The sequence below is a fragment of the Ochotona princeps genome, chromosome 1, assembly GCF_030435755.1.
Source record: "Ochotona princeps isolate mOchPri1 chromosome 1, mOchPri1.hap1, whole genome shotgun sequence".
In the NCBI taxonomy this organism is placed as follows: Eukaryota; Metazoa; Chordata; class Mammalia; order Lagomorpha; family Ochotonidae; genus Ochotona; species Ochotona princeps.
The window spans coordinates 44,002,561-44,026,905 of NC_080832.1; the positions used below are offsets into that span (position 1 = coordinate 44,002,561).

Sequence of the window (24,345 nt, forward strand, 5' to 3'; positions counted from 1 at the left end):
CAGCTCTCGCATGGTTCAATGCTTGCCGAGACCTACCCCCACCCCCCCGCCTGTCCTACACCTACTCTGGCTCTGCAAGCACTGGCAGGTGCTGGAACCTCATCCAGTCTGTCATACCCCAGACCTAATCCACACCCATGCTGAGGGTACGTTAGCCATGTCCTGTCCAGTTAACTGCCCCCATTCCAGCTCTCACGCTCACCAGTGGGAATTGCAGCCCAGCCGGGGTATCCCCTTACCTCCCCAATCAGGCCTGTCTTGATGTGCCACAGTTCTTGATGTGCCAGTGGTTGTTTCAGCCCAGCTTGGCATAACCCATCACGTGGCTTGGCCTCTGCCTTCAGATACTGCAGCCTGCCCTGCCCTACTTGCCCCCATCCCTAGCTTGCATGCAGACCTATAGGTGTGATAGCATAGCCTAGCCTGGCAGCGCCTGCACCTCACCCTGGCTCTTGTGCATGGCAATGTGCTATAGTTTGGCCTGACCCTGCTGCATCTGTCCCTCCAGAGCCAATGCACACACCTGCCAACAAGTGAAGCAGCCCCACCCAGCCTGACCAATGCCCATCCCTGACTCTCGTTCTCACCAGCTGTGGTTGATACCAACAATTCGTCAGGTCTCCCACTTGGATGGGTATATGGATTTGGCTTCACAGGGTCCTCCGGTTTCTCTCTCCAAACCACCCTGTCTCAGCTCTTCATTTACCTGCAAGTGTAATAGCGTGGTTGGTGGAAGTCCCCGAGAAGTCACTCCTCCCCTGTCACATTCTCCCTCAGCAGTCTTCCCTCCCACACATCTGCAGACCCGCTTCCCTGAGCAATCCATAGCTCCCCATGCCCACTAGCACACAGATCCCCAAGCCTGGTCCTCTTACGGCGTGCCATGCCAGCCTTGACCCTTCCTGTCTATCCGGGCCCACGCACACTCACTCATGGGTGCCCGACCCTATCTGCTGGCATGCAGGCATCTGCCCCACATATCTTTAAAAATTTATAGACAGAAGAAGAAAGAGAGAGAGAAAGATCTTCCATCTGGTGGTTCACTCCCAAAATGGTCACAAAGGTCAGAGCTGAGCTGATCCAAAGTCAGGAGCCAGGAGCCTCTTCCTGGTCTCCCACACAGATGCAGGGTCACAAGTCATTGGGCGGGCCATCCTCCACTGCTTTCCTAGGCCACATGTGGAGAGCTGGAAAATGAACAGCTGGGAAATGAACCATTGCCCTATTTGATCCTGGCGTTTGCAGGGGGAGGATTAGCCAACTGAGCAATCATAACAGACCCTTTCCTTTGCCTTTTTTTATAAGAAGGATTTATTTATTTATTTGAAAGGCAGATATACAGAGAAAAGGAGGTACAGAGAGAAAGATGTTTCGTATGCTGTTTCACTCCCCAAGTGGATGCGGTGGCTGGAGCTGGGCTGATCTGAAGCCAGGAGCCAGGAGCTTCTTCCAAGTCTCCAATGAGGGAAGATTCCAAGGCTTTAGCCCTTCCTCTACTGCCTTTCCAGGCCAAAGGCCGGGAGCTGGATTGGAAGTGGAACAGCCAGACACAAATTGGTGCCCATATGCAATCCTGGCACGTGCAACGTGAGGAATGAAGCCACTAGGCTACTGTGCTGTACCCTTCTCCTTCATTTTTAAAGGATAGCCTCACCGGTTATAATATTCTTGGTTGGATTTTTTTCTTTTTAAGATTGTTTAATTCTGTAAATTTTATTTTTGATAGTTTTTACATATTTGAGTAGGGTGCGAAGGGTCAAGGGCTTCAGGAAAGTGGGTGAGACCATTGTTTCGACATTCTCTTTTCTCCTTTCTGTATCTGGGGGGAGGGGAGAGATAAGGAGAGAAGCTGCACCCAGCCTCCTGACTATCCCAGGGTTCCCAATGAGGGGCATGCTCCGAGGGTCCTGCTGAACGGGTTTTGATAGTTTAACAATTCTGTATTGCTGCCGATCTTGTCACTCCAGTCACAATGGCGTCTCTCCAGACTCCACTGGCTGACATAGTCTATTTGCCCTGGTGTTCATTCCCAACTCTTGGCTGGGGTAGTTGATTAATTTGTTCTGTGCCCCATCCTTTGTTATGGTACTAAGTGTCCTCTGCATCCTCCAGTGTACTGCCACATCCTCCAGTATACTGTGTCCACTGCTCCATCTAAGCCATAGAGCAAGCCCAGCTCTGACACATGCATTCCACATTCAGACCGTGGAACCTGGAATTTCTTCCATGGTTGGAGTTCTGAGTCCAGCGATTCAGTTGAGGCGATTCTCAAAGATACTTCATCTGATGATACCAGATCTGATCCTTGTGTGTGGATGCCAATACAGCGTCCAGCGTAGTCTGTCACCCAAATTGGTCTACATGCACAGTTTTTTTTGAAATTTTTACTTCTTTTTATTATTCTCATTTTGTGATACAGTTCCATAGGCCCTGGGATTCCCTTATCTCCTCCCCAATTCGCTCCCCCCCTCACTGAACTCCCCTATATCATTACTATAGTATAGTTCTTCAACACAGTCATATGTCCATCATTATGGATATGGACAATGGCAAAGAGTCCAATATCCTATTGTCAAGATATAGTAAACAGTTTCTTTTTTTTTTTTTTTTTTTTTTTTTTAATTTTTTTTTTAAATTTTATTTTTAATTCATTAATTACATTGTATTATGTGACACAGTTTCATAGGTACTGGGATTCTCCCCACCCCTCCCCAAACCCTCCCACCATGGTGGATTCCTCCACCTTGTTGCATAACCACAGTTCAAGTTCAGTTGAGATTCCCCCATTGCAAGCATATACCAAACATAGAGTCCAGCATCTTATTGTCTAGTCAAGTTCAACGGCTTCTTAGGTATACCCTCTCTGGTCTGAAGACAGAGCCAGCAGAGTATCATCCCGATCAATTAAAAGCTCCAATATACCATCAGCAAAAATTTACATCATTATGGAATTAATTGACATAGTAATGAGTAACCAATATGGTAAAAGTAAATGCGATTTCTTATCCACCTTCTGTGACCACCTCATTGACATTTCAATTTTGGTTTATACACAACATATAACATTCATAACATAACTTGTTATACATAACATCATATCAAATTAAGGCAAACATGTGGTATTTAACCTTTTGGGATTGGTTCATTTCCCTTAGCATTATGGTTTCCAGTTTGGCCCATTTGGCCACAAAGAACTGCATTTTGTTTTTTTTAATAGCTGAGTAGTATTCCATGGAGTAGATGAACCATAGCTTTCTTATCCAATCCTCTGTTGATGGGCATTTTGGCTGCTTCCATGTTTTTGCAATTACTGATTGTGCTGCTATGAACATAGGAGTGCATGTTGGTTTCTCATAGAACAAGTGTTCTGGATATATTCCTAGGAGTGCTATTGCTGGGTCATACGGTATGTTGTATTTGAGTTGTTTGAATGTTCTCCATACTGATTTCCATAGAGGCTGTACCAGCCTGCAGCCCCACCAGCAGTGGAGTAGGGTTCCCTTTTCCCCGCAACCTCGCCAACAAGTGTTGTTGGTGCTTTTATTCATGTGGGCCAGTCTTACTGGCGTTAGGTGGTACCTCATTGATGTTTTAATTTGGATTTCCCTTATTGCCAGGGAACTTGAGCATTTTTTCATATGTTTATTTGCCATTTGGGTTTGTTCCTTTGTGAAGTGTTTGCCCATTTCCCGTGCCCATTTCTTGAGTGGCTTGTTTGTTTTGACATTTTGGTTGTTTTGTAGCTCTTTGTATATTCTGGAGATCAGCCCTCTATCACCTATGTCGTGTGCGAAGATCTTCTCCCATTCTGTGGGTTGCCTTTTTACTTTGTTGATTGTTTCTCTAGCTGTACAGAAGCTTCTTAGTTTGATGAGGTCCCACTTGTTTATTTTGGTCTTGATTTCTACTGCATTTGGAGTCTTTTTTAGGAAGTGAGGGCCTACCCCTAAGTGTTCCAGTGTGTTTCCAACATTTTCTTCCAAAAGTTTGAAGGTTTCTGGATGTAGGTTTAAATCTTTTATCCATTTGGATTTGATCTTAGTATATGGTGAGAGATGTGGGTCTATCTTTTTGTTTCTGCAGGCTATCAACCAGTTGTCCCAACAGCATTTATTGAACAGACCTTCCCGTTTGCCTGGATTGTCGTTTGTCTTTTTGTCAAAGATTATTTGGCTGTATTTGTGTGGGTTCCCATCTGGTGTTTCTATTCTGCTCCATTGATCTTCTTCTCTATTTTTTTGCCAGTACCAGGCTGTTTTGATAACCACTGCCCTATAGTATGTCCAGAGGTCTGGGACTGTGATTCCCCCTGCTAACTTCCTGTTCTTGAGAATGGTTCTAGCTATTCGTGGTTTTTTGTGTTTCCAGATGAACCTTTGAATCATTGTTTCCAGATCTGTGAAGAATGTTTTGGGCAATTTGATTGGGATTGCGTTGAATGTATATATTGCCTTTGGCAGTATAGACATTTTAATGATATTGATTTTACCTATCCAGGAGCATGGGATGTTACTCCATCTTTCTAGATCTTGTTCAATTTCTTTTTTAAGTAGTTTGTAGTTTTCCTCAAATAGGTCTCCAACATTTTTGGTTAGGTTAATTCCCAGATACTTCATGCTTTCCTTTGTTACTTTGAATGGTATCTTGCTGGTTAGATCTTTTTCCAACTTGGGGCTGTTAGCATACACTATGGCTGTTGATTTTTGTTCATTAATTTTGTACCCTGCCACTCTACCGAACTCTCGTATAAGTTCTAGTAGTCTCTGTGTTGAGCCTTTTGGCTCTTCCATATAAAGATAGTAAACAGTTTCATTGGGAGTCCATCTTTGTCTGGAAGTAGAGAGGCATACTGCATTGTATCCTCATAGCTGCATATGGTAGTCTCTATTACACAGTTACTATATATCCCCTTAAATGAAAACCACAATACAAAATCAACAACAGGAAGAAAAATAGAAATTTACAATGCCATGAAGTTAAATAACATGCTGGTAGATATGATAGTCTCCATTACACAGTTACTATACATCCCCTTAAGTGAAAAGCCGCAAAACAAAATAAACAGGAAGAAAAAAAAAGAAATTAACAACACCATGAAATTAAATAACATGGCACTGAATAACTGATGTGTCGCTGAAGAAATGAAAAAGAAAATCAAGAACCTTCTTAAAGATAATGCTACTGTATGATCTATGAGTCACTGAAGAATTTGATCAGAAGAAAATGTTTTGAAGAGATGAAACTAACAAAAAAAAATCAAAATGCATGAGATATAGTTTCCACTGATCTTTGTTGGTGAAATGTGTCTCCTGTAGGCAACAAGTAGATGGGTTTTGTTTTTTAATCCAGTCTACTAATCTGTGATGTTTGATTAATGAGTTTAAGCATTTACATTGAGGGTTAATATGTATGGGTAGTACTTTGGTCCTGTCATTTCAGGAATGGGTTGTTCGTTGGTTTAGTCTTCTGTTGTTGTTTCACTGTAACGTTCTTTGCATTTACCTTTGGTTTTGGTGGGTGCTATTCTTCTCTGTCAAGAGAACATCTTGAAGTATCGTTTGTAGTGCAGGTTTGGAAGAAGCATATTCTTTTAACTTTTCTTTAGTGTGGAAGAATTTTATTTCATTTTCAAAGACAAAGGAAAGTTTCGCTGAATATGTTATCCTGAGCCGACAATTTTTCTTTTAGAATCTGGAATATGTCGCTCAATTCTCTTCTTACCTGTAGAGTTTCCTGTGAGAGGTCTCTTGTGAGTTTAATTGGCATTCCTTTCTATGTCAGTTGATTTTTTCACATACACATCTAAGGATCTTTTCTTTGTGATTGAATGAAGAGAGCTTGATTATCATGTGTCTTGGTGAAGATCGCTTTTGGTCAGGCCTGTTGGGAGTTCTGTGCCCCTCCTGGATGTTGTTTCCCAATTCTTTCTCTTGATTAGGAAAATTTTCCTTGATTACTTAAGTAAATACATTTGTAAACCCAGTTTCTTTTTCTGCACCTTCTGGGACTCCTACAAGTCTTATGGCCTTTTGATAGTGTCTTTCCATTCTTGAATACGTTTTTTGGCCTGATCCAGCTCTGCTTCCAGCTTTTTGCTTGTTTCCAAATGGTATCAGTAAAAATCTTCTAATTTTGAGATTCTTTCTTCTGCCTCCTTCCTTCTGTTTTGGAGACTCTTCACTGTACTTTTAGTTTGCTCCACTGCATTCGTCATTTCTGATATATCAGCTTTTGTTTGATTCATTTCCAGTTTACATATTCCTTAAATTCCTCGAGTTCCTTGTATTATGTGCTTCTCATTGTTGATAAGTTTTATAAGAAGTATTTTGAATTCTGTATCCCCATTGTCTCCATGTTTTCTTCACTTAACTCTGAGGTTAGCAAAGGGTTTTGCTCCTTTGGAGGGGAGTCTTCAGTAATATTCATTGTGCCTTTTCTCTTCTTTTGCTCTTGGTCATTGTACTTCTAGTTAGCAGAGTTTTCTCCTTGGGGCAAATTCTAATCTATCACCCACAGGTCTACAATTTGATTTTACTTATTGCAGTTGGTACAAGGCCCCTTGTTTGCAGTCAGTTGTTCCATTCCCTCCAGTGAGTTTCAGGTTTGGGTTCTTACGTTAGATTACCATGATCTCTGTAGCCGCAGCTCTTGTCTCACCACTCTCTACCTCCTGTGATACCATGCTGAGGGTGCACCGTTGTCTGTATAACCTTTCTCCGACTTCTGGTTGGAGCAGATCCCAGGATTAGGGAGACACCATGTGTCCTATATAGCTAGGTTGTTGTTGGTGGTGATCTTGGTAGAACCTGTTGGCCCTTGGGTTTGAGAGCCACACGGACCTGTTTTGACCCATATGATGGCATAGTTGGTATTATCTTCCTGGTTGCTGGTGTAGGTCCAGCTGCCGGTGCGATTCAGATCGCCACTCTAAATGCTGCTGGGGTATCATTCATTGCAACACCACACTGTTGTGTCTGCTGCTTTCCTGTCATTCTCCAGGTACCCCTTTGCTGTTGTTCTGTCCTCACCTGTATCCTGGAATGTGCCCTCTGTGCTTCACACTGGCTAATATTTCTCCGTCGGTTTAAATGTGTTCTTACCCTATTCTGCCGTCTTGATTCTCCATGCTCACTATTATTTGCAATTGCTCTGTCAGTTGTCTCCAGACCTGTCTTCTACGCAAACTAATGGGTGTTGCATCCAGCCCAATCCTGCCCACCACACACTTGGCCCTCATGCAAACCAGTGAGAATTATAACCTCATCAGAGAAGCCCAGGCTTGCCTCCTGCCCTGTTTCCCATGCTTGCCAGTATATACAGTAGACTGGTCCAGTCTGTCCCACATCCCATTGAGCTCTTATACATGTCAGTGGGCATTGAACGCTAGCTCAATCCAACCAGCTCCACTGTCCTGCCCACACATGTGCCGACGGTTACCACTCTTTTTATCCATGCCTATCCCAGTCTTGGTTCTCATTCTCACCAGTTGAAGTGGCAACCCAAGAGGGAGTTGCCCACTGTTTTCCCTACTCGGCAAATGCCGAGGTGAGGCGGGCCATACCAGACTGGGCCGCTGCACCCAACCAGCATACATGAGACCCAGGGGAGAGTGGGTGAACCCAGTAGGGGGGGCTGCAGGGAGATCACCTGCTACGCAACTGATTCTGCTGGTCAGCACAAGAGCTGGAATTGGGGATAGACCAGGCAGGGCAAGGATACGACACCTGTAGGGCCTACATATAAGCTGATTGGGGACAAGCCAGGCTGGTTGCATTGTACCTACTGGTACACGCATAAGCCAGAATAGATGAAGGTTGGTTAGGCTTTGCCGCAGCATCAGCTAGCAAATCCTGGCATGTGGGGGAAAACTCTGTAGAGTTAAACTGCAGTACCACCTGGAGAGTGCAGTATCCGAGAGTGGCCCTGCCCCCAGTTCCAGCTCATGTTGGTGGAGACTACGGCCTAGCCAGCCCAGCCAACCCCGAGTCCTGGTCCTAGTGTGAACTGACTGGTATTGTGGCGTCCTGACCTGGCATGACCCACACACCATTCTGGCTCTCAGATTTGCCAGCAGGTGATATGAACTGGTCCAGCCTGGCTTGTCCTTGACGTGAGCCAAAAGTAAGCCTTTGGGTACCATAACCTGGCCTGGTCTGGGCTGCTCACGGATGTGTCCCTACAGAGTAGTTGCCAGACTCCTCCATCAGAACCTTTCCCAATGCCAGATTTTGCACACACCGTTGGATCCATGGGCCAGCCCTACTTAATCCACCTCCTGTCCTAACCAAAACAGTGGCTTATCCTGACCAGCCCTCACCCATTCCAGTTCTTAATGTTGGGTGCTACAGCCCTGCCTATCCTGGTCAATACCCAGACACAGCTCACACATGGCTCAGCAGGGTCAGAGACCTAGTCCAGCCCGTGTTACACCCATCCTAGTTCTCACGAGCTCCAATGGGTGATAAAGTCTAGCCCAGTCTTGCATACCACAGACCCAGTCCACGTCTATGACTAGGGAGACTGCATCCATATCCAGATCAGTCCGCAACCCCCACTCTGGCCCTTGTGCTCACCAGTGGGACCCACAACCCAGCCAGAGCTTCCCTTAGCTCCCCAACCAGGACTGATACCAGCCACAGATTTCGTGCATGCTGGTGGTTACTCTGACCCAGCTTGGCATATCCCCTCCCCTGTCTTAGCCTTTACCTTTGGATGTTGCAACCTGGCCTGGACCAGCCAGTCCCCAGTCCCAACTCTTGCTGGCAGGTACTGCAACCTGAACCTGCTCAATCTGCTATTATCCCTGGCTCATGCAAACCAGTAGGTGTGGCAGCCTAACCCAGCATGACCTACACTCCATCCTGGTTTCTGCACTTGCCAGTGGGCTATGGTTTGCTCAGCCCCACCTGTCTGTTCCCTTCCAAAACCAACTCATACTTGCTGACAGATAGAGAGCTACCCTGCCCAGCCTTCCCAACACCCAGGCCTGGACCGTGTGTAGACAGCCTAATTTCATTGGTGTGTCTGTAATGTAGACAAACAAAAGAAGCTGTAAGTAATATGCAAACAGATGGATATGACTGTTCCAATGAAATTTTACTTAGCAGATTGTATGTTGACTTTAGTCTGTGAGATGATTTGACAGCCCCTGTTCTTAGAGCTTGCCTTTAGATTTTTACAATTTATTCTAATTTGCTTGAAAGATAGAAGACAGAGATCTTCCATGTGCAGGTTCACTCCCCAAATGTGTTCCACAGCTGGGGCTGGGCCAATAGAGGTCAGGAACCAGGAGCCATGAACTCAGTCTAAGTCTCCTACAATGGTTATGGGGTCTCATGGGTTCAAGCCATTACATGCTGTCTCCCAGGATGTAATTAGCAGGATTCCAGAAAGTCTTGTCAGCAGAGCCAGCATTAGAATCCAGGCAATACTGTGTAATATGTGAGTGTCATCTTATGCACTGTTTCAAATGTCTATCCATTACCTTTAAAAAAAAACGTTTATGATTGCAGTCCCCTTCCTCCTCATTGGGGAATTCAGTTCTATTATATCTAGTCTATTACTCAGGTAATATTCATTGAGCTTAGTCTACTTTCAGCTTTACTTTACTTTAAAAAAAAAGTTGTTTATCAGAACAAATACTGCTATGTGTTTTCCTTCATTTTCACCTTTTACTTTGAAGAAGTCAGTGACTCGCTAGGAATTCTGGGTAATGCCTGGCGTTCCCATCCTCTGGGGAAGTGAAGTGAAGTTCATCATCGACCAGCTTTCCCAGAAAGGGCTGCCGCTTTGGCTTATTTCTTTTTCATAGATTTCACACTTAATAAGTGATTTCAGACCTTGGCTTACACTTTGTCTTATTGTCTTGCTTTATCTGTTGCTATTGACATCTCTGAAGCCATTCTAGTATCCTTGGCCTTAGTGATTTTATTTTCTCTCTTTGAGGCCAAGAAACGTTTGTTTTCTTTTTCTTTAGAGTATTTTTACTAGGCAATGTCTCGGGTGATTATTACTGGTCAGTAGTTCAGCATGAGTTAGCATTTGCAATGTGCAAGTACCTTGTTATTTCTGGAAATTTGTCTTCAGTGATAGTTTGGCATATTCTGTTCTTCATTTTTGTTTTCCAGAAACTCGTATGTATAAAAGATCTTATTGGCTATAATAACCATTTTTCTTTGAAATTTTAGATCTGTATTTTGATTTTATTCTCTTGACTTTTTATTCCTCCTTAGCTAACTTTCTTAGCATTTTAGACCTGTCCTTTTTAAAATACGTTAGGTTTGTGTGTTTGAGAATATTATCTTTCCCAGTTTTATCTTGAGTTGCATTATCTCTGGATATATCTTTGTACTTTCATGTGATTTATATGAGAAATTCAAGCATTCAATGAATGTTTTAAATTGCCATCTATAATTGCTACTTATTTGTTGGCCCACATATAAAGCTATGGATGATTCAGCTGCTGGCTCATTTATTAAAGAATATAACTAAAAACGGTTTTTACATTATGTTGTGAAATATTAATCTATGCTGGACATAGAACAAGTTCAGAAAACAAACTCAAAAACTCTTTAGTTACTGCACGAGTGCATTGGACGTACATATAATTACCACAGTAATTTAGAGCAAAGAGGTCAGAGCTCTTGGTGATTTTGTCCTCATTTTACTAGCAGTTGGACGTATTACTGAACTTCTCTGTACTGCTCAATCTACTATTCTACTGAAGCATATTTTGGAGGGTGGAAATTCACTTGAAGCAGATATTAAATAACAGCTGTGTGATCTCATTGCCTCCATAGCATTAGAAGTTTATTGATCTTTAGGTCTGTTGTGTCCTACAGGACTGCTGGGATTTCTCAAAGATTTTATTATAAATTGTGTCGCTGCATATGTACTGTATAACAAATCATCAACAATAAGAACAGCACACATGATTACTCCATTAAACTGTGCTAATTCTGCAAATGGACTTTTTTGAAATGCAAGATCACATGATGCACATATGAGCTTTAACCAAAAGGATGCAGAATTTAAATTTAACCATTTTTTAAACTGTAGATTGGTGCCTGTGTTTAGCAAGTATAGTGCTGTGTGACAGCATGTAATCATTTGAAAGGAAGCTAATTTTGTGAAACTGTTTATAGTGGTATCTTCCCCTTGTGTCCAACCTTGCTAGAGGGCTGTGGCCATCAGAAGGACGTTAAGCCTTGGAACATGTGGGAAAGTATTCTTTTGAGGCATCCAGGTGTGCCAACAAGATGAGGAAATGCGAGTTCAAATCACACCCTCGGAGAGTTTGCTGTGCCATCTGGATAGTTTATGTGACTTGACTTTCCATTCTTTCTTCTTCCCTATTCCTTGTTGATTGTGGATTTTATTATTATCCTTGAGTCAATATAAGTTTGAAAGGTAACTTCCACTTAAAAAATGGGGAGAGTGATAGTTTGTGACAATACCATTAATATGCTTTATTATATATAGCTTTGTAGAGTTTTAATTTTTTAAAGATTTATTTATTATTATTAGAAAGGCAGATCAGATTTATGGAGAGGAGAGATAAAGTTCTTCCATCCACTGATTCACTCCCCAAATACCACAACAGCCGGAGCTAAGCTGATCCAAAGCCAGGAGCCTGGAGCTTCTTCTCAGTCTCCCACGTAGGTACAGGGTTCCAAGGCTTTGGGCCATCCTCTGCTGCTTTCTTAGTCCACAAAGGAGAGAGCTGAATGGGAAGTAGAGTGGCCAGGACACAAACTGGTGCCCATATGCGATCCTACCACTAGGCAGTGTGAGGATTTAGCCATTGAACCATTGTCTTGGATGTTAGAGATTTTTATTTTTTATTTCTCTAAATAGTTCTAAGCTGAGAATCTGTTAAAATGGAAACTTTTAGGGGCTGTATTGTGGTGCAGTGGGTTAAGCTGCTGCTCTTGATGCTGACATCGATATTGGAATGTGACTTGAGTCCCAGCTGCTCCACTTTAAAACTAGTTCTTTACTAATGTGGCTGGGAAAGCAACAGATCACTGGTCCATGTATTTAGGCTCCTGTCATTCTTGCAGGAGACCAGCATGGGGTTCCAGGCTCTTGAATTTGGCCTGGATCAACCCTGGCTCTTTTTTTTTTTTTTTTTAGATTTTTTTTTTTATTGTTATTGGAAAGCCGGATATACAGAGAGGAGGAGAGGCAGAGAGGAAGATCTTCCATCTGATGATTCTCTCCCCAAGTGAGCCGCAACGGGCCGGTGCGCGCTGATCCGATGCCGGGAACCAGGAACTTCTTCCAGGTCTCCCACGCGGGTGCAGGATCCCAAAGCTTTGGGCCATCCTCGACTGCTTTCCCAGGCCACAAGCAGGGAGCTGGATGGGAAGTGGAGCTGCCGGGATTAGAACCGGTGCCCATATGGGATCCCGGTGCGTTCAAGGCGAGGACTTTAGCCGCTAGGCCACGCCGCCGGGCCCAACCCTGGCTCTTGTAGCCATTTAGAGAGTAGTGAAGCAGTGGATAGAATGGAAAGACCTGTTTTGGTCCCTGCTGTTTCTGCTTTCAACTAAAATAAATAAATCTTGAAAAGTCAGGCAGTTTAGAAACTGCTTTGTGAGTGCTGTGTCACAGGCTGTTTTCTGGCCTAATTCCTTTGGCAAGGAGGACATTCAAACGTGGGAATAGGTTTTCACCAGGCTATATGCTGGAGTGATTTTGCCATGTATCAGTCAGCATGGGCTAACTACTGTAGCAGCCAGTGACTTATTTCAGGCAGAAGTTAACTGTCACTTATGCATGTGTGAGACACCAATCCTGTTTAACCCAATATAAACCTAATCACATCCCAAACCCACCTTTGGTGGTGGGGCACACAAACATTGTACGTATGGCATAAAAATTGCCTAACTTTAAATTCACTATCTAAATTACTTTAATCATGCAGTTTATTGGGTTTTTCTTAAACATTTATTTATTTTTATTGGAAAGTCAGATATACAGAGAGGAAGAGAGACAGAGAGGAAGATCTCTATCTGCTGATTCATTCCACAAGTGACTGCAACAGCCAGAGCTGAGTAATCTGAAGCCAGGAGCTCAGAGCTTCTTCCAGGTCTCCCATGCATGTGGGTGCAGGGTTTGGGCCGTCCTCGACTGCTTTCCCAGGTCACAAGCAGCGAGCTGGAAAGGAAGTGGGGCTGCCAGGATTAGAACTGGTGCCCATATGGGATCCCAGCACGTGAAGGCGAGGTCTTTAGCTGCTAGGCTACCATGCTGGGCCCAGTCATACACTTTAGAATCATGTTGTTGTACAACCAATCTTCAGAACTATTTTGATCTTGCAAAGTGAAATTCCTCATGCATTAAAACTGCATTTCCTCTCCTCCCAATCTCAGGTAATTGCCATTTACTTCCTATTTCAATGAATTTGATTACTCTAAGTAGTTTATGTAAGTGGAATCATACAGTGTTTCTTTTTGTGACTGGCCTGTTTCATTTAACATGTATCTCCTCAAGGTGTGTCTAGGTTAGAGGATTTCTTTTTTTTTGAAGGCTGAATAGTTTTCCTTGTACATAAAGACCAGTTTCTTCATCCATCCTTCACCAGGTCGCGTCCACCTTGCCTTTGTTGATAAGGATTTGGCTGTGGTCCTGTTATTCAGTGTTGCCACCACAAGGCCATATGAAGCAGGAGACCACAATCAGTCTAAGTCACTTTATACAACTAAGAACATTTATTTGGCTTTTGTGGTTGAATATTTCTTTTTTAGTCTTACTACATGTGGTTCTAGAAGCATTTTTCTGCCAGTACTTCAAATCCTCGAATTTCTGAGCTATCTATTGTCTTTTATTTCTCTGTGGAAATTTGTCATCCATACTGAGCGCAGCAGGTTAATCTGCCTCCCGTGACACCCAATCTAAGCATCTCATATGAGCACAAATTCAAACCACTGCTGCTCCAACTTGGAATCCAGCTTGCTAATAATGTACCTGGGAAAGCAGTGCAAGAAGGCCTAAGTGCTTGAGCCCCTGCTACCCATATGGAAGACCCAGAGGAGTTCCAGGGTCCTGACTTCAGCCTGGCCCAACTTCGGGCTTGGCTATCTGGGGAGTGAACCAGTAGACAGAAGATGTCTCTCGGGCCCAGGGTGTTAGCCTAGCAGCTAAAGTCCTTGCCTTGCATGCACCAGAATCCCATATGGGCGCCGGTTTTAATCCCAACGGCCCCACTTCCCATCCAGCTCCCTGCTCTTGGACTGGGAAAGCAGTCGAGAACGGCCCAAAGCCTTGGGACCCTGCATCAGTGTGGGAGACTTGGAATAGGCTCCGGGCTCCTGGCTTTGGATCAGCTCAACTCTGGCTGTTGCAGCCGCTTGGGGAGTAAATCAATGAACGGAAGATCTTCCTCTCTCATTCTCTCTCCTCCTCTCTCTCTATATATCTGACTTTGCAATAAAAATAAATAACTCTTTAAAAAAGATGTCTCTTTCCTCATGCACCATGCCTCTACTTCTGCCTATCAAATAAGTGGGGCTTTGTTTTTAAGTAGGGCTAGCTTTGCTTGAGAAGCTAATAATAATGATAATAATAAAAGCCAGAAAACTGGCCTTTCTTTGAAGCAGGAGTGTCGTCTTGGTGTCTTGGTCCTGCCAGTGTGGTGTGGAAGGAGAGTGGTGTATCCTACCACCCCATGACCTGGGGCCTGAGTTCCTTCATATAACTCTGAGACTCCAGGGCTGCTGCTCATGCATCACTGCCAAATGGAGAATATAGCAGAGAATGGCACAGGAAGGCGGGTCCTGAGGTTGCATATGTTCTTCTGTCCTCATGCCATTGTCCAGACTCGGTACCATAGCTCTACTTCACTGTAAGGTAGGGGGAGAGGGCATGGGAAATATAATCTCACTGTGTTTCAATGGGGAAACACAAGATTTGGTGAATATAAAGCATCTGCCACCAAAGGCTGGGGCTGAATTTGAAAATATGAGCATGTGGGCGGTGATTAAAGCCATGAGTCAAGATGGGCATTACTGTGCAGAAGGTGCATTGGGAAGTGATGGGACATCATCACAGAAGCAGCATGTTGTCTGGAATGTTTGCACTGGTAAAATTATCTGTTTAGCCTAGCCTTCTCAGTATTTAGAAAAAGTAGTAGTATATTTGTAGCAAAGTTTAAAGTAGATTAAATGGGAAAGGATCTTTTTCCAAAACTTGGCTGTTTTTACTTCTTGAAGTTAATGTATGAAAGTATGTATTGTTGTTATTATTTCATGACTGTTGAAGCCTGTGAGTATACAACAGCCACAACAACAACAACAACAAACTACCACACCGTGAAAAACCACTTCACTGAGTAACCAACACATGGGCGACAAAAAGGAAACACAAAAGTCTCTTGGGAAAAATGATGCCACCGTGTAATCCATGAGCCAGTGATGAATTCAACAAGAGAAAAAAAAGTATTTGGAATAAATAAAACCGAAATCAAAAACAGCAAAACACATGGGATACAGCCAAAAAAAAAAAAAAAAAAAACACCAAACAACAGTATGGATCGGGTTATTGAAGTTACACTTTCCATTGTTGTTGTTGTTGTGGCTGTTGTTCTAATTCATACCAGTTTTTGACCTTATTTCATGGCTTCTCATTTATGGAAATATAGTGATGAAGTACTGGGGACTACCATGTCCAAATGTGGGGGTACAATGCAACGTGCATCCCTGCTTCCAAATAAAAGATGGACTCCTGGTGAAACTGTTGGAAATGTGTAGACAATGGGATCCTGGACTGTCTGACGTTGTCTGTACCAGCAATGTCGGGGCACGCTGAAATGCTTAAGAGACTGATGGAATTATGACTCCTTATGAAGGACTACACCATTGTAGTAACATGGGGAAAATCTGTCAGGAGGTTGGAGTGTGAGGGGGAATCCCAGTTTGTACGAAATTGTACCACAAAATTCAAAAATTCAAAATAAAAATGTAACTAAAATAAAATAACAGTTTTTAGAATTCTTAAGCTGTATAATGATTGATTTTTTAAATTATTTCATTAGTGAACACTTATTGAGCATCTAGTATGTTCAGAGAATGAGGATTGTAGCAGTAAGCCACAGTCCTTCAAAGCAGTATCAAATTTGGTAGGAGAAAATATGGCAAATAAGTAGGTACCAGAAACCTCCAGCAGAATCTTTAAGACAACAGGAGTTGTGCATCTAAAATGTTGCAATGTATAGTAGAAGTGGTTTGGAGTTAAAGGAGCTCAACACCTCCAGATTTGAACTTTTGCTTCATTACTCTAAGTTGCAGTATTGGGGCAGTTAGTATCTTCCAGTCTGCTATTTTTCTAATTTTGTGGTGGTCATACCAGCCTTTCAGGTTGCTTTAAGGATTACAGATGAACTTAACAGTGCTTTGAACTATGGATGTTTTGTTTGTTTTTGTTAGCATTATTGAAGAGGGCAGCGTTCGTTTGTTTTTGTTAGCATTATTGAAGAGGGCAGCGTTCATTTGGATTTGAGAAATGAGTTAGCTTAATTCATTTAGTAGTTACTTAGTGAGCCACTACTATGCACAACATACTTAGAATAGTCTGTGTGTACTTGTTTTCTAAAATCCTATTCAGTTTTTTTTGAAGATTTACTTATGTGTTATATTAAAGGCAGCTTTAGAGAGATGGACAGACAGTTCGTTTATCTGCTGCTTCACTCCCAAAATAGTTGTAGTTGCCAGGGCTGTGTCAGGCTGGGGTCAGGAGATGCATTTGGGTCTCCCCCATGGATAGTGGCAGGGGCCTGAGTTCTTGGGCCATCTTTTGCTGCTTTCCCAGGCACATTAGCAGGGAGTTGAATTGGAATGGATCAGCTGGAATTTGAACCTGCACCCACAGGCAATGCCAGTGTTGCAGGCAGCAGCTTCACATTTCCCCCAATTACCTCACAAATAATGTGCAACCTTCACAGTGTTTCTGCTTATTCATCTTCTTCCTCATGTCATGGAGACCTTTTCAGATTGAATTCCTTCCAGGTACCAGAGTGTCGGTGCGGAAGTTGTGACACTGTGTGCCTGTACGCCCATTGTGAGCGCCTCATCTTCCAGCAGTTCCCCTGCAAGCAAATTATAGGAAAGGACTGACTGAATGCCTTTTTGGGTTCTTATTAAAGGCTTCTGTATACCAGAAACAGTCCATAGATAAAAAAGAAGAGCAATTAACTAGTATTGAGAACAGAATTTTCAAAATTATCTTGTGCTGTTATATTTTGCTTCACTGCAAGTATTACAGAAATACTTGTTCTTTATAGTAAATGCAAAACAAATAATCTTGCTTGAGTATGAGTTAAATGTGAATTCACAGAATTTGTGGCAACTATTATGGTGTTTTATGGCAAAACATACTCCAAGTTCTAAACAACTACCTTGACAAAAGCCAGCTGGGTAAATAAACTGTAAGATATGGATGATCTGTTCGGAATTACTCCATCTCTCTGACACTTAAAAGAAGATTTTATTTTTGGTGAAAGTACCTTGTCAATCTTTCTTCTAGTGTTTTCTTGTGCTGTTTGCCACGAAGATTCTCAAGCTTATTGATCTGGGCCAATTAGAAATAGATGGACAATCAGGAATATTAACAGGTTTGCTGATGTCAGTGGTTGTGGCTGTCGTGAGACAGAAATGAGATGGTCACTAAAAATGGGTATCAGATTCATATCACAAATTAGATTAAAATTTTTTGCATTTGTTATTGGCAGTGAGTAAGCCAAATTATTTTGAAGGACTGCCCTTCATTACTTAACTTAAAAGCCATATGCTGTGTGATTTGTCTTAGCAATTTAGAAGCCCACATCCTGTATTAGAGTACCTGAGCTCAGTGCTTAGCATTGCTGCCGACTCCAGCTTTCTGCTGCTGCAGACCCTGGGAGGCAGTGGTAACGTCTGAAATGACTGGGTTTCTGGGCTCCCAGTTTAGGTGTCAGCAAGAGATGGAGGGGCATTCATTGTAGATATTTGAGGAGTAAACTGACAGTTGGTGACTTTCTCTCTCCAAGTCTGACCCTCAAGTGATTGAAAATTTCAAAAAGAGCGGATAAAGTCACTCTTGGAGCTCTGTCACATGCCTGCCTGTTCTGCCATTGCTTTTTGGACTCATGTGCCTCTTCACTGGACCAACGTCCTAGCATCCCACCTTGCTTCCCCAGGCAGTCCTGCCCTGGCAGACCCACCCACAAAGCCTGGACCTCCACAGGCTTCCCTTCACTGCTGCATGTCAAAAACAACATGTGAAATAACATCCGTTTCCCAATTTCATTTTCCTTCCTATTTTTAGAGTGGTTCAGATTTTTGCGTCAGCTACTCAACATTCTCTTAAGTCAATCTTCCCTATCCACACCCACCGCCTTCACAAATATATATCTTTCCATTAAAAATATTCATGTATCTTGAAGGGAACCACTTCAAAAGATAATTCACTGGCTTGGTGCGATAGCCTAGGGGCTAAAGTCCTCGCCATGAATCCTTGCGCCAGAATCCCCCATATGGGCGCCAGTTCATATCTAGGCTGCTGTACTTCCCTCCCAGCTCCCTGCTTGTGGCCTGGGAAGGCAGGAGAGGACAGCCCAAAGCCTTCAAACCCTGCATCCATGTGGGAGACCCAGAAGAAACTCCTGGCTCCTGGCTCCTGGCTCCTGGCTTTGGATCAGCTCAGCTCCAGCCTTTGTGACCACTTGGGGTGTGAACCAGCATATAGAATATCTCTGTCTCTCCTTCTCTGTGTAAATCTGACTTTCCAATAGAAAGAAATAAATTTTAAAAAAAGATACCTCATAATTTTGTTCTGATCATCTTTCCCATCCACATAGATGCACGTAATTATACCTCTAGAATTTACCATATGCTGCCATGAATTACATCATAGTTAAAGGATTATTGCAAGCTGCTCTAGAACAGCTTTAATTTTGAATACTTCTTAGCAATTGACAGAGGGGTCTGCTTAGAGTTGTGGAATACCAACTGTTCTTGAATAGTCACACGCCTTCAAGGTAGACTCGGTTTAGTGTGTTTTGTATGACTTTGGTGATTGTCATATCTTCTGTGTTATTCAATATTGTCTTTCACAGTAGTTTCTCTAGATTTAAGACTATGAGAACAGGCCTGTTATTAAGGAATATATTTATGTTTCTTATTTGAATTTTGCATCAGTGAATTGTGCTCCCCTCTTCTCTCATTAGCCTCGTGTGCAAGCTGAACACAAGGACCACCATCCTGGCAGCAGCCAACCCCAAAGGCCAGTACGATCCAGAGGAGTCTGTGTCTGTGAACATTGCCCTGGGCAGCCCTCTCTTAAGTCGATTTGATCTGATCCTGGTTTTGCTTGATACCAAGAATGAAGATTGGGATCATATAATTTCCTCCTTTATCCTAGAAAATAAAGGTATGCGAAGACAAGCCATTCAGACCAATTAAGTAAAGAAAGCTTCCTGATTAGATAAATGCACGAGACTCCCTTTCTAACATGCAATAGAGAGGTGCATAGGTAAACACAATCAAGGAGCTGGTCAGCGGACTACGGAACCCCGAGTCGAAGGGGCTGCTTCTGTCTGCTATTTATGAGGCTGTGGTTGGGGCATTTTATTTTGTGATGGCTGGGGCCAAGCTTAGGATGTATAATTACCTTTTACTAACTGTATCCAAAGAATTACCATTTACTAATTGTATCCAAAGAAATCTGAACTAAATTGTGAAGAAGACCTTCAAATATGGGCTTTTCTTTCAATTAGGTTTACTCAAGTACTGTTTGTTAATAATTATTTTAAATATTTTAACCCCTATGGAAACTTTTGTTAAACTTAGCTCTTAAGGCAGGGTGGGCATTTGGCATCTTGATTAATATCCCATTTGGAGCCCTCACATCCTATATCAAAATGACTTGTGTCCCAACTCTTAGATTCCCAACTCCTTGCTGCTGTGCACTCTGGGATAAACAGGTGATGTTTTGCATATTTGCATCTTTCCCATCCATGAGGGAGGCCTGGATTAAGTTTCTAGTGTCTGGATGCTGATGTGATGGTTCAGTTGGCTAATCCTCTGCCTGAAAATGCTGGCAACCCATCTGAGTACTGGTTTGTGTCCTGTCTGCTCCACATCCCATCCAGCTCACAGCTTGTGACCTGGGAAAGCAGTGGATTATGGCCCAAAATCTTGGGACCCTAAATCTATGTGGGAGTCCAGGAGGAATGCCTGTGTTTGAATCAGTTCAAGGTTCTAGTTTTCATCTTCACCCTTGCCATAGCATTGCCTGCTTTGGGCATCTGGAGCATAAACCAGTGGATGGGAACTAGTTTATCTATCTGTCTGTCTTTTTCCTCTCTGCTTCCAGATATGTAGATGAAAGTTAGATCCCAAGAGGATTTATTCCAGTATTGCTGTGCGAAGAAAGGTATATAATTCAATAGCCACAGAACCTGAAAGTTCATTAAAATTGAGTACAAGAACTCCATCAAAACCCTTAAAATGAGGTGTGTGTTCTTAGAATTTATTTACGCAGTACCTAACATACACAGGTTACCCAAGCAAATCAGAGAAGCTCTGGAGCATGGAAAAGATGAAAACCTACTTCTGCCTCATTAGGAAATTGCAACCCACACTGTCTGACGTAGGCAATCAAGTCCTTCTGCGGTACTACCAAATGCAGAGGCAGAGTGATTGCCGGAGTGCCGCCCGGACAACCATCCGCCTGTTGGAGAGCTTGATACGGTTAGCAGAAGGTACTGTGCAACAAACGGGGCTTGGCACCATGGATTCAAGGATTAAGTAGAACAATCCTTACACCAAGATGCTCACAGGACACTTTAAAAGTATAGGTTCTGAACCCTGAGACCCCCATTCTTCTAAGTTTGCATTTTGAGTATTGAGTAGAATATAGTGCTGTTAGAAAAGAAGAATCTTACTGTGCCCCGTGTCTTCCACAAGACATGCTCTGTATGCGTCTCAAATGCTTTTTCCCTGCCATTGGCCTTTACATTTTATTCAGTTTTTAAATAATTCTTTAAAAATATTCACATGAGCTGAAAGTATCGTATGATGAAACTATATAGGCTAAATAAAAACTACTATAAAGGATTTATTGCTGTTATTGGGACAAGAAATTCCTAAGTTTCAGTTTTGCTACTTTTGTGACTAGAAAGTTCAAGGATCATCAATTTAAAAATGCCAGATATGAGAAATGAGTTTTAATTTTGTATATTTCTATAATAGACTTTTAAATTTATTAATGGTCCTTATACCAACCATCCTCATCTGATATAATGATTTAAAAAAAAGCTCCAACATACCATCAGCAAAAATTTACATCATTGCTGGCTCTGTCTTCAGACCAGAAAGGGTATACCTAACAAGCCGTTGAACTTGACTGGGCAATAAGATTCTAGACTCTATGTTTGGTATACGCTTGCAATGGGAGAATCTCAACTGAACTTGAGCTGTGGTTATGCAACAAGGTGGAGGAATCCACCATGGTGGGAGGGTTTGGGGAGGGGTGGGGAGAATCCAAGTACCTATGAAACTGTGTCACATAATACAATGTAATTAATGAATTAAAAATAATAAAAAAAAGATTAATTAGAAAAAAATAAAAAAAATAATTAAAAAAAAAGAAATGAAAATTTGTTAAAAAGTCAGCAGATGTTTATAATGCCCTGTTGTATGCTGAAGCCCAGGGTACCTTTTTTTGTAAATACACAAAATTGCACCCCCCACCACCAAAAAGTGCCTAGGCTGTGCAGATTAGACCCCTTATGGGAGAAACAGCCTCAAAGCTAGTTGAACATAAACCTTTGTGCTTATTCTTGTGAAACTAATTTACAGTTAGTACCTCATTTATTAAATTCAATGTAGGGGAGGAATCAGGTAGAAAATGATATTATTACCTCAAATATACCTGAAAAACAAGTGTATTTTGTTTTCTCAGCTCATGCCCGTCTTATGTTTCGTGACACTGTGACCCTGGAAGATGCTATTACAGTGGTATCAGTAATGGAATCTTCAATGCAGGTGAGCATATTTTGTGTGTCTTATGTCTACCCTTATTACTGACATTCAATGAGCAGGGTATGTAACATATTAAGAGTCAGAAAAATGGTCATAATGTGGATCTTTAAATTCTTGGAAATACATCCCAAGGTAACCATTAATATAAGAGGGAAGTATGCCAGGCAAATAAATGCTGTATCAATGGCATGCTGTGCCCTGTAATGGAGAGTAGCTGGGGGTGGAGAGTAGTCCATTTTTCCTCATTCTTCTCAGCATACCTGAGGGCTGTTCTTGATCCCACTAGTGTTGTTGGAGCTTCCTGGAGCAATGACTGCCACCAAGAACTCAGAGACTCAGCGAAAGAGGCTCTCAGATCATTCTGATGTTTAAGATAGGGTTGTGGTGGGCTGGTCTCAGCTGCCTGGGGACAGTGGTCACTCTTGCAGAATCTTGCTTCTGTGCAAACTGAGTTTGCTAACTCTCCCTGGTGTTTTCTCTCCCTTCAGGGAGGAGCACTGCTAGGAGGAGTGAATGCTCTCCACACTTCCTTTCCTGAAAACCCTAGGGAGCATTACCAGAGGCAATGCACACTTATTCTGGAAAAGTTAGAGCTGCGGAATCTCTTGGTTGAAGAACTTAGACGACTTAAAAGGTAAGGAAAGAAAAACAAACAAAGTATAAAATGGGAAGCCCTTGTTTGTACTTAGTGAAACTAAGGAAGTGCAAACTAAGTACAGAATCTGTCTGTACTGTTTGTAGGGCAGTGCTCTAGGTTTTATTGCCCTAGAGTCAACCACCCAAAACTCAGTAGTTGAAATCGAACCAGTACTACTTCAGTATCCACTTTCTGCTTGGTGGAGTTGGCTTCTGTATCCTGAGGTTTGTCGTAACAGGTCAAGAAAGACAGTGTTTCAGAATGTACCTTTCCTAATGATTTACTAAAATGTGGATAATACACATGGAGGCAATAAGTGTGTCACATTCATTAGCTTCTTCCCAGCTTTCCATAGGTATGTGATGTTCCAAGGCTTTTTTGGCCATCCTCAACTGCTTTCCAAGGCCATAAGTAGAGAGCTGCATTGGAAGTGGAGCAGCTGGGACACAAACCTGCACCCTTATGGGATGCTGGTGCTTGAAGGTGGAGCATTAGCTTGCTATACCACTATGTCAGTCCCTTGATGTTAATCTTGAAGCCAGGATCTGGTTGGTGGATTGTGTGTGAAAGTGGGGCAATTTCAGAAGGGAACTTGGGAACCGTTCTGGAATTGCTGGATATGTCGAGTAGAATCTTGAGAATTCTCTTCCTAGTGTTTCCTTCTAATTCATTCCCAACTCTTTGCCTAGTGTCATTCCTTTTCTAATTTGTAGCAGCCTTCCTGAGGATATGTGGGCACTACCTTTGTCCTGGTAGTATCCCAGGTGCCTGCTGTGTATACTTGCATTGAGATCAGTGCTATCCCAACCCCACTTCTCTGTGGTCTGCTAGCTTTTATTATGACACTAGCTTTTATTATTATGGGGCTAAGAGCAGTTATTCCTTTGGGCTTTTCAAGCATCTTCTGAAATTTGTTTTGGCCTTGGAGAAGGGCTGGTCATTCTGACTGACCCCACCTTTTTGAAGTTGGCATATGCTAGATGCAGAAGAGAGGAGGGAATGAGGACTCATTATATGTTAGAAAAATAGCGGTTGGACGTATCAAACTCAGCATTATGTTGGAGGCATAACAAGGCTAAAAAGAAGAGTTTCTGCCCTAAAGTTTTCTTTTTTTTTTTTTTCCTACTGGAATTTCTTTATAATGCACAGGCGTGTTACAGTGTAGGTGCTAAAATCAACAAAACCAAGTAGATTACTGCTAAGACTCAGTCTATAGTCAATCTTCTCAAGTGAGATAAACCCAACATTTGGATTTTACTCTTTAGGAGCAAGTTCTCGTTGCCTTAAGGTGGTTGCATGATCATAATAAAATGCTTTGCATTTTCATGATACTTTTCTTCCAGAAAATACTTTATTACTCACAGTCTGACCTCAGGTGGTGGCTATCCTATCCATCTCAAAACAGTGCACAGATGCTATTTTTAATGAAAGTTTAATAAAAATGCAGGAATTTTATGTAGAAGAAATTTGTAATTCCTGAAGTAAAAAATTTTTATAAGCGATTTTACACCTTAAATTTCTCATCTTCTATTATGTTGTTATGAAGCCTTAATGATTATGAGTATATCTGATGTCAGGTTTACATCAGGTAGTGTGTTGGTAGTGAATTTGAAAGGTTTTTGCTTTTTTGTTTGATTGTAACTCAGATTAGTAGCAGTGAAATGTGAATTTGTTGCCTTCATGTTT

General features: G+C 42.3%; 1 protein-coding gene across 3 annotated transcripts in view; it reads left to right on the forward strand.

Moving 5' to 3' along the window:
* MCM9 (minichromosome maintenance 9 homologous recombination repair factor) overlaps positions 1–24,345 on the forward strand; it is a 184,368-nt gene that overhangs the window by 54,027 nt on the left and 105,996 nt on the right. For 2 of the 3 annotated variants that reach the window (XM_058680459.1, XM_058680495.1), the window contains exons 9-12: positions 19,205–19,407; positions 20,537–20,740; positions 21,943–22,025; positions 22,511–22,656. In XM_058680459.1, coding sequence (XP_058536442.1) covers positions 19,205–19,407; positions 20,537–20,740; positions 21,943–22,025; positions 22,511–22,656 — 636 coding nt within the window. Of the gene's footprint in view, positions 1–19,204; positions 19,408–20,536; positions 20,741–21,942; positions 22,026–22,510; positions 22,657–24,345 lie in introns of those variants that run through there. The other variant, XR_009247560.1, reaches the window with a different exon arrangement.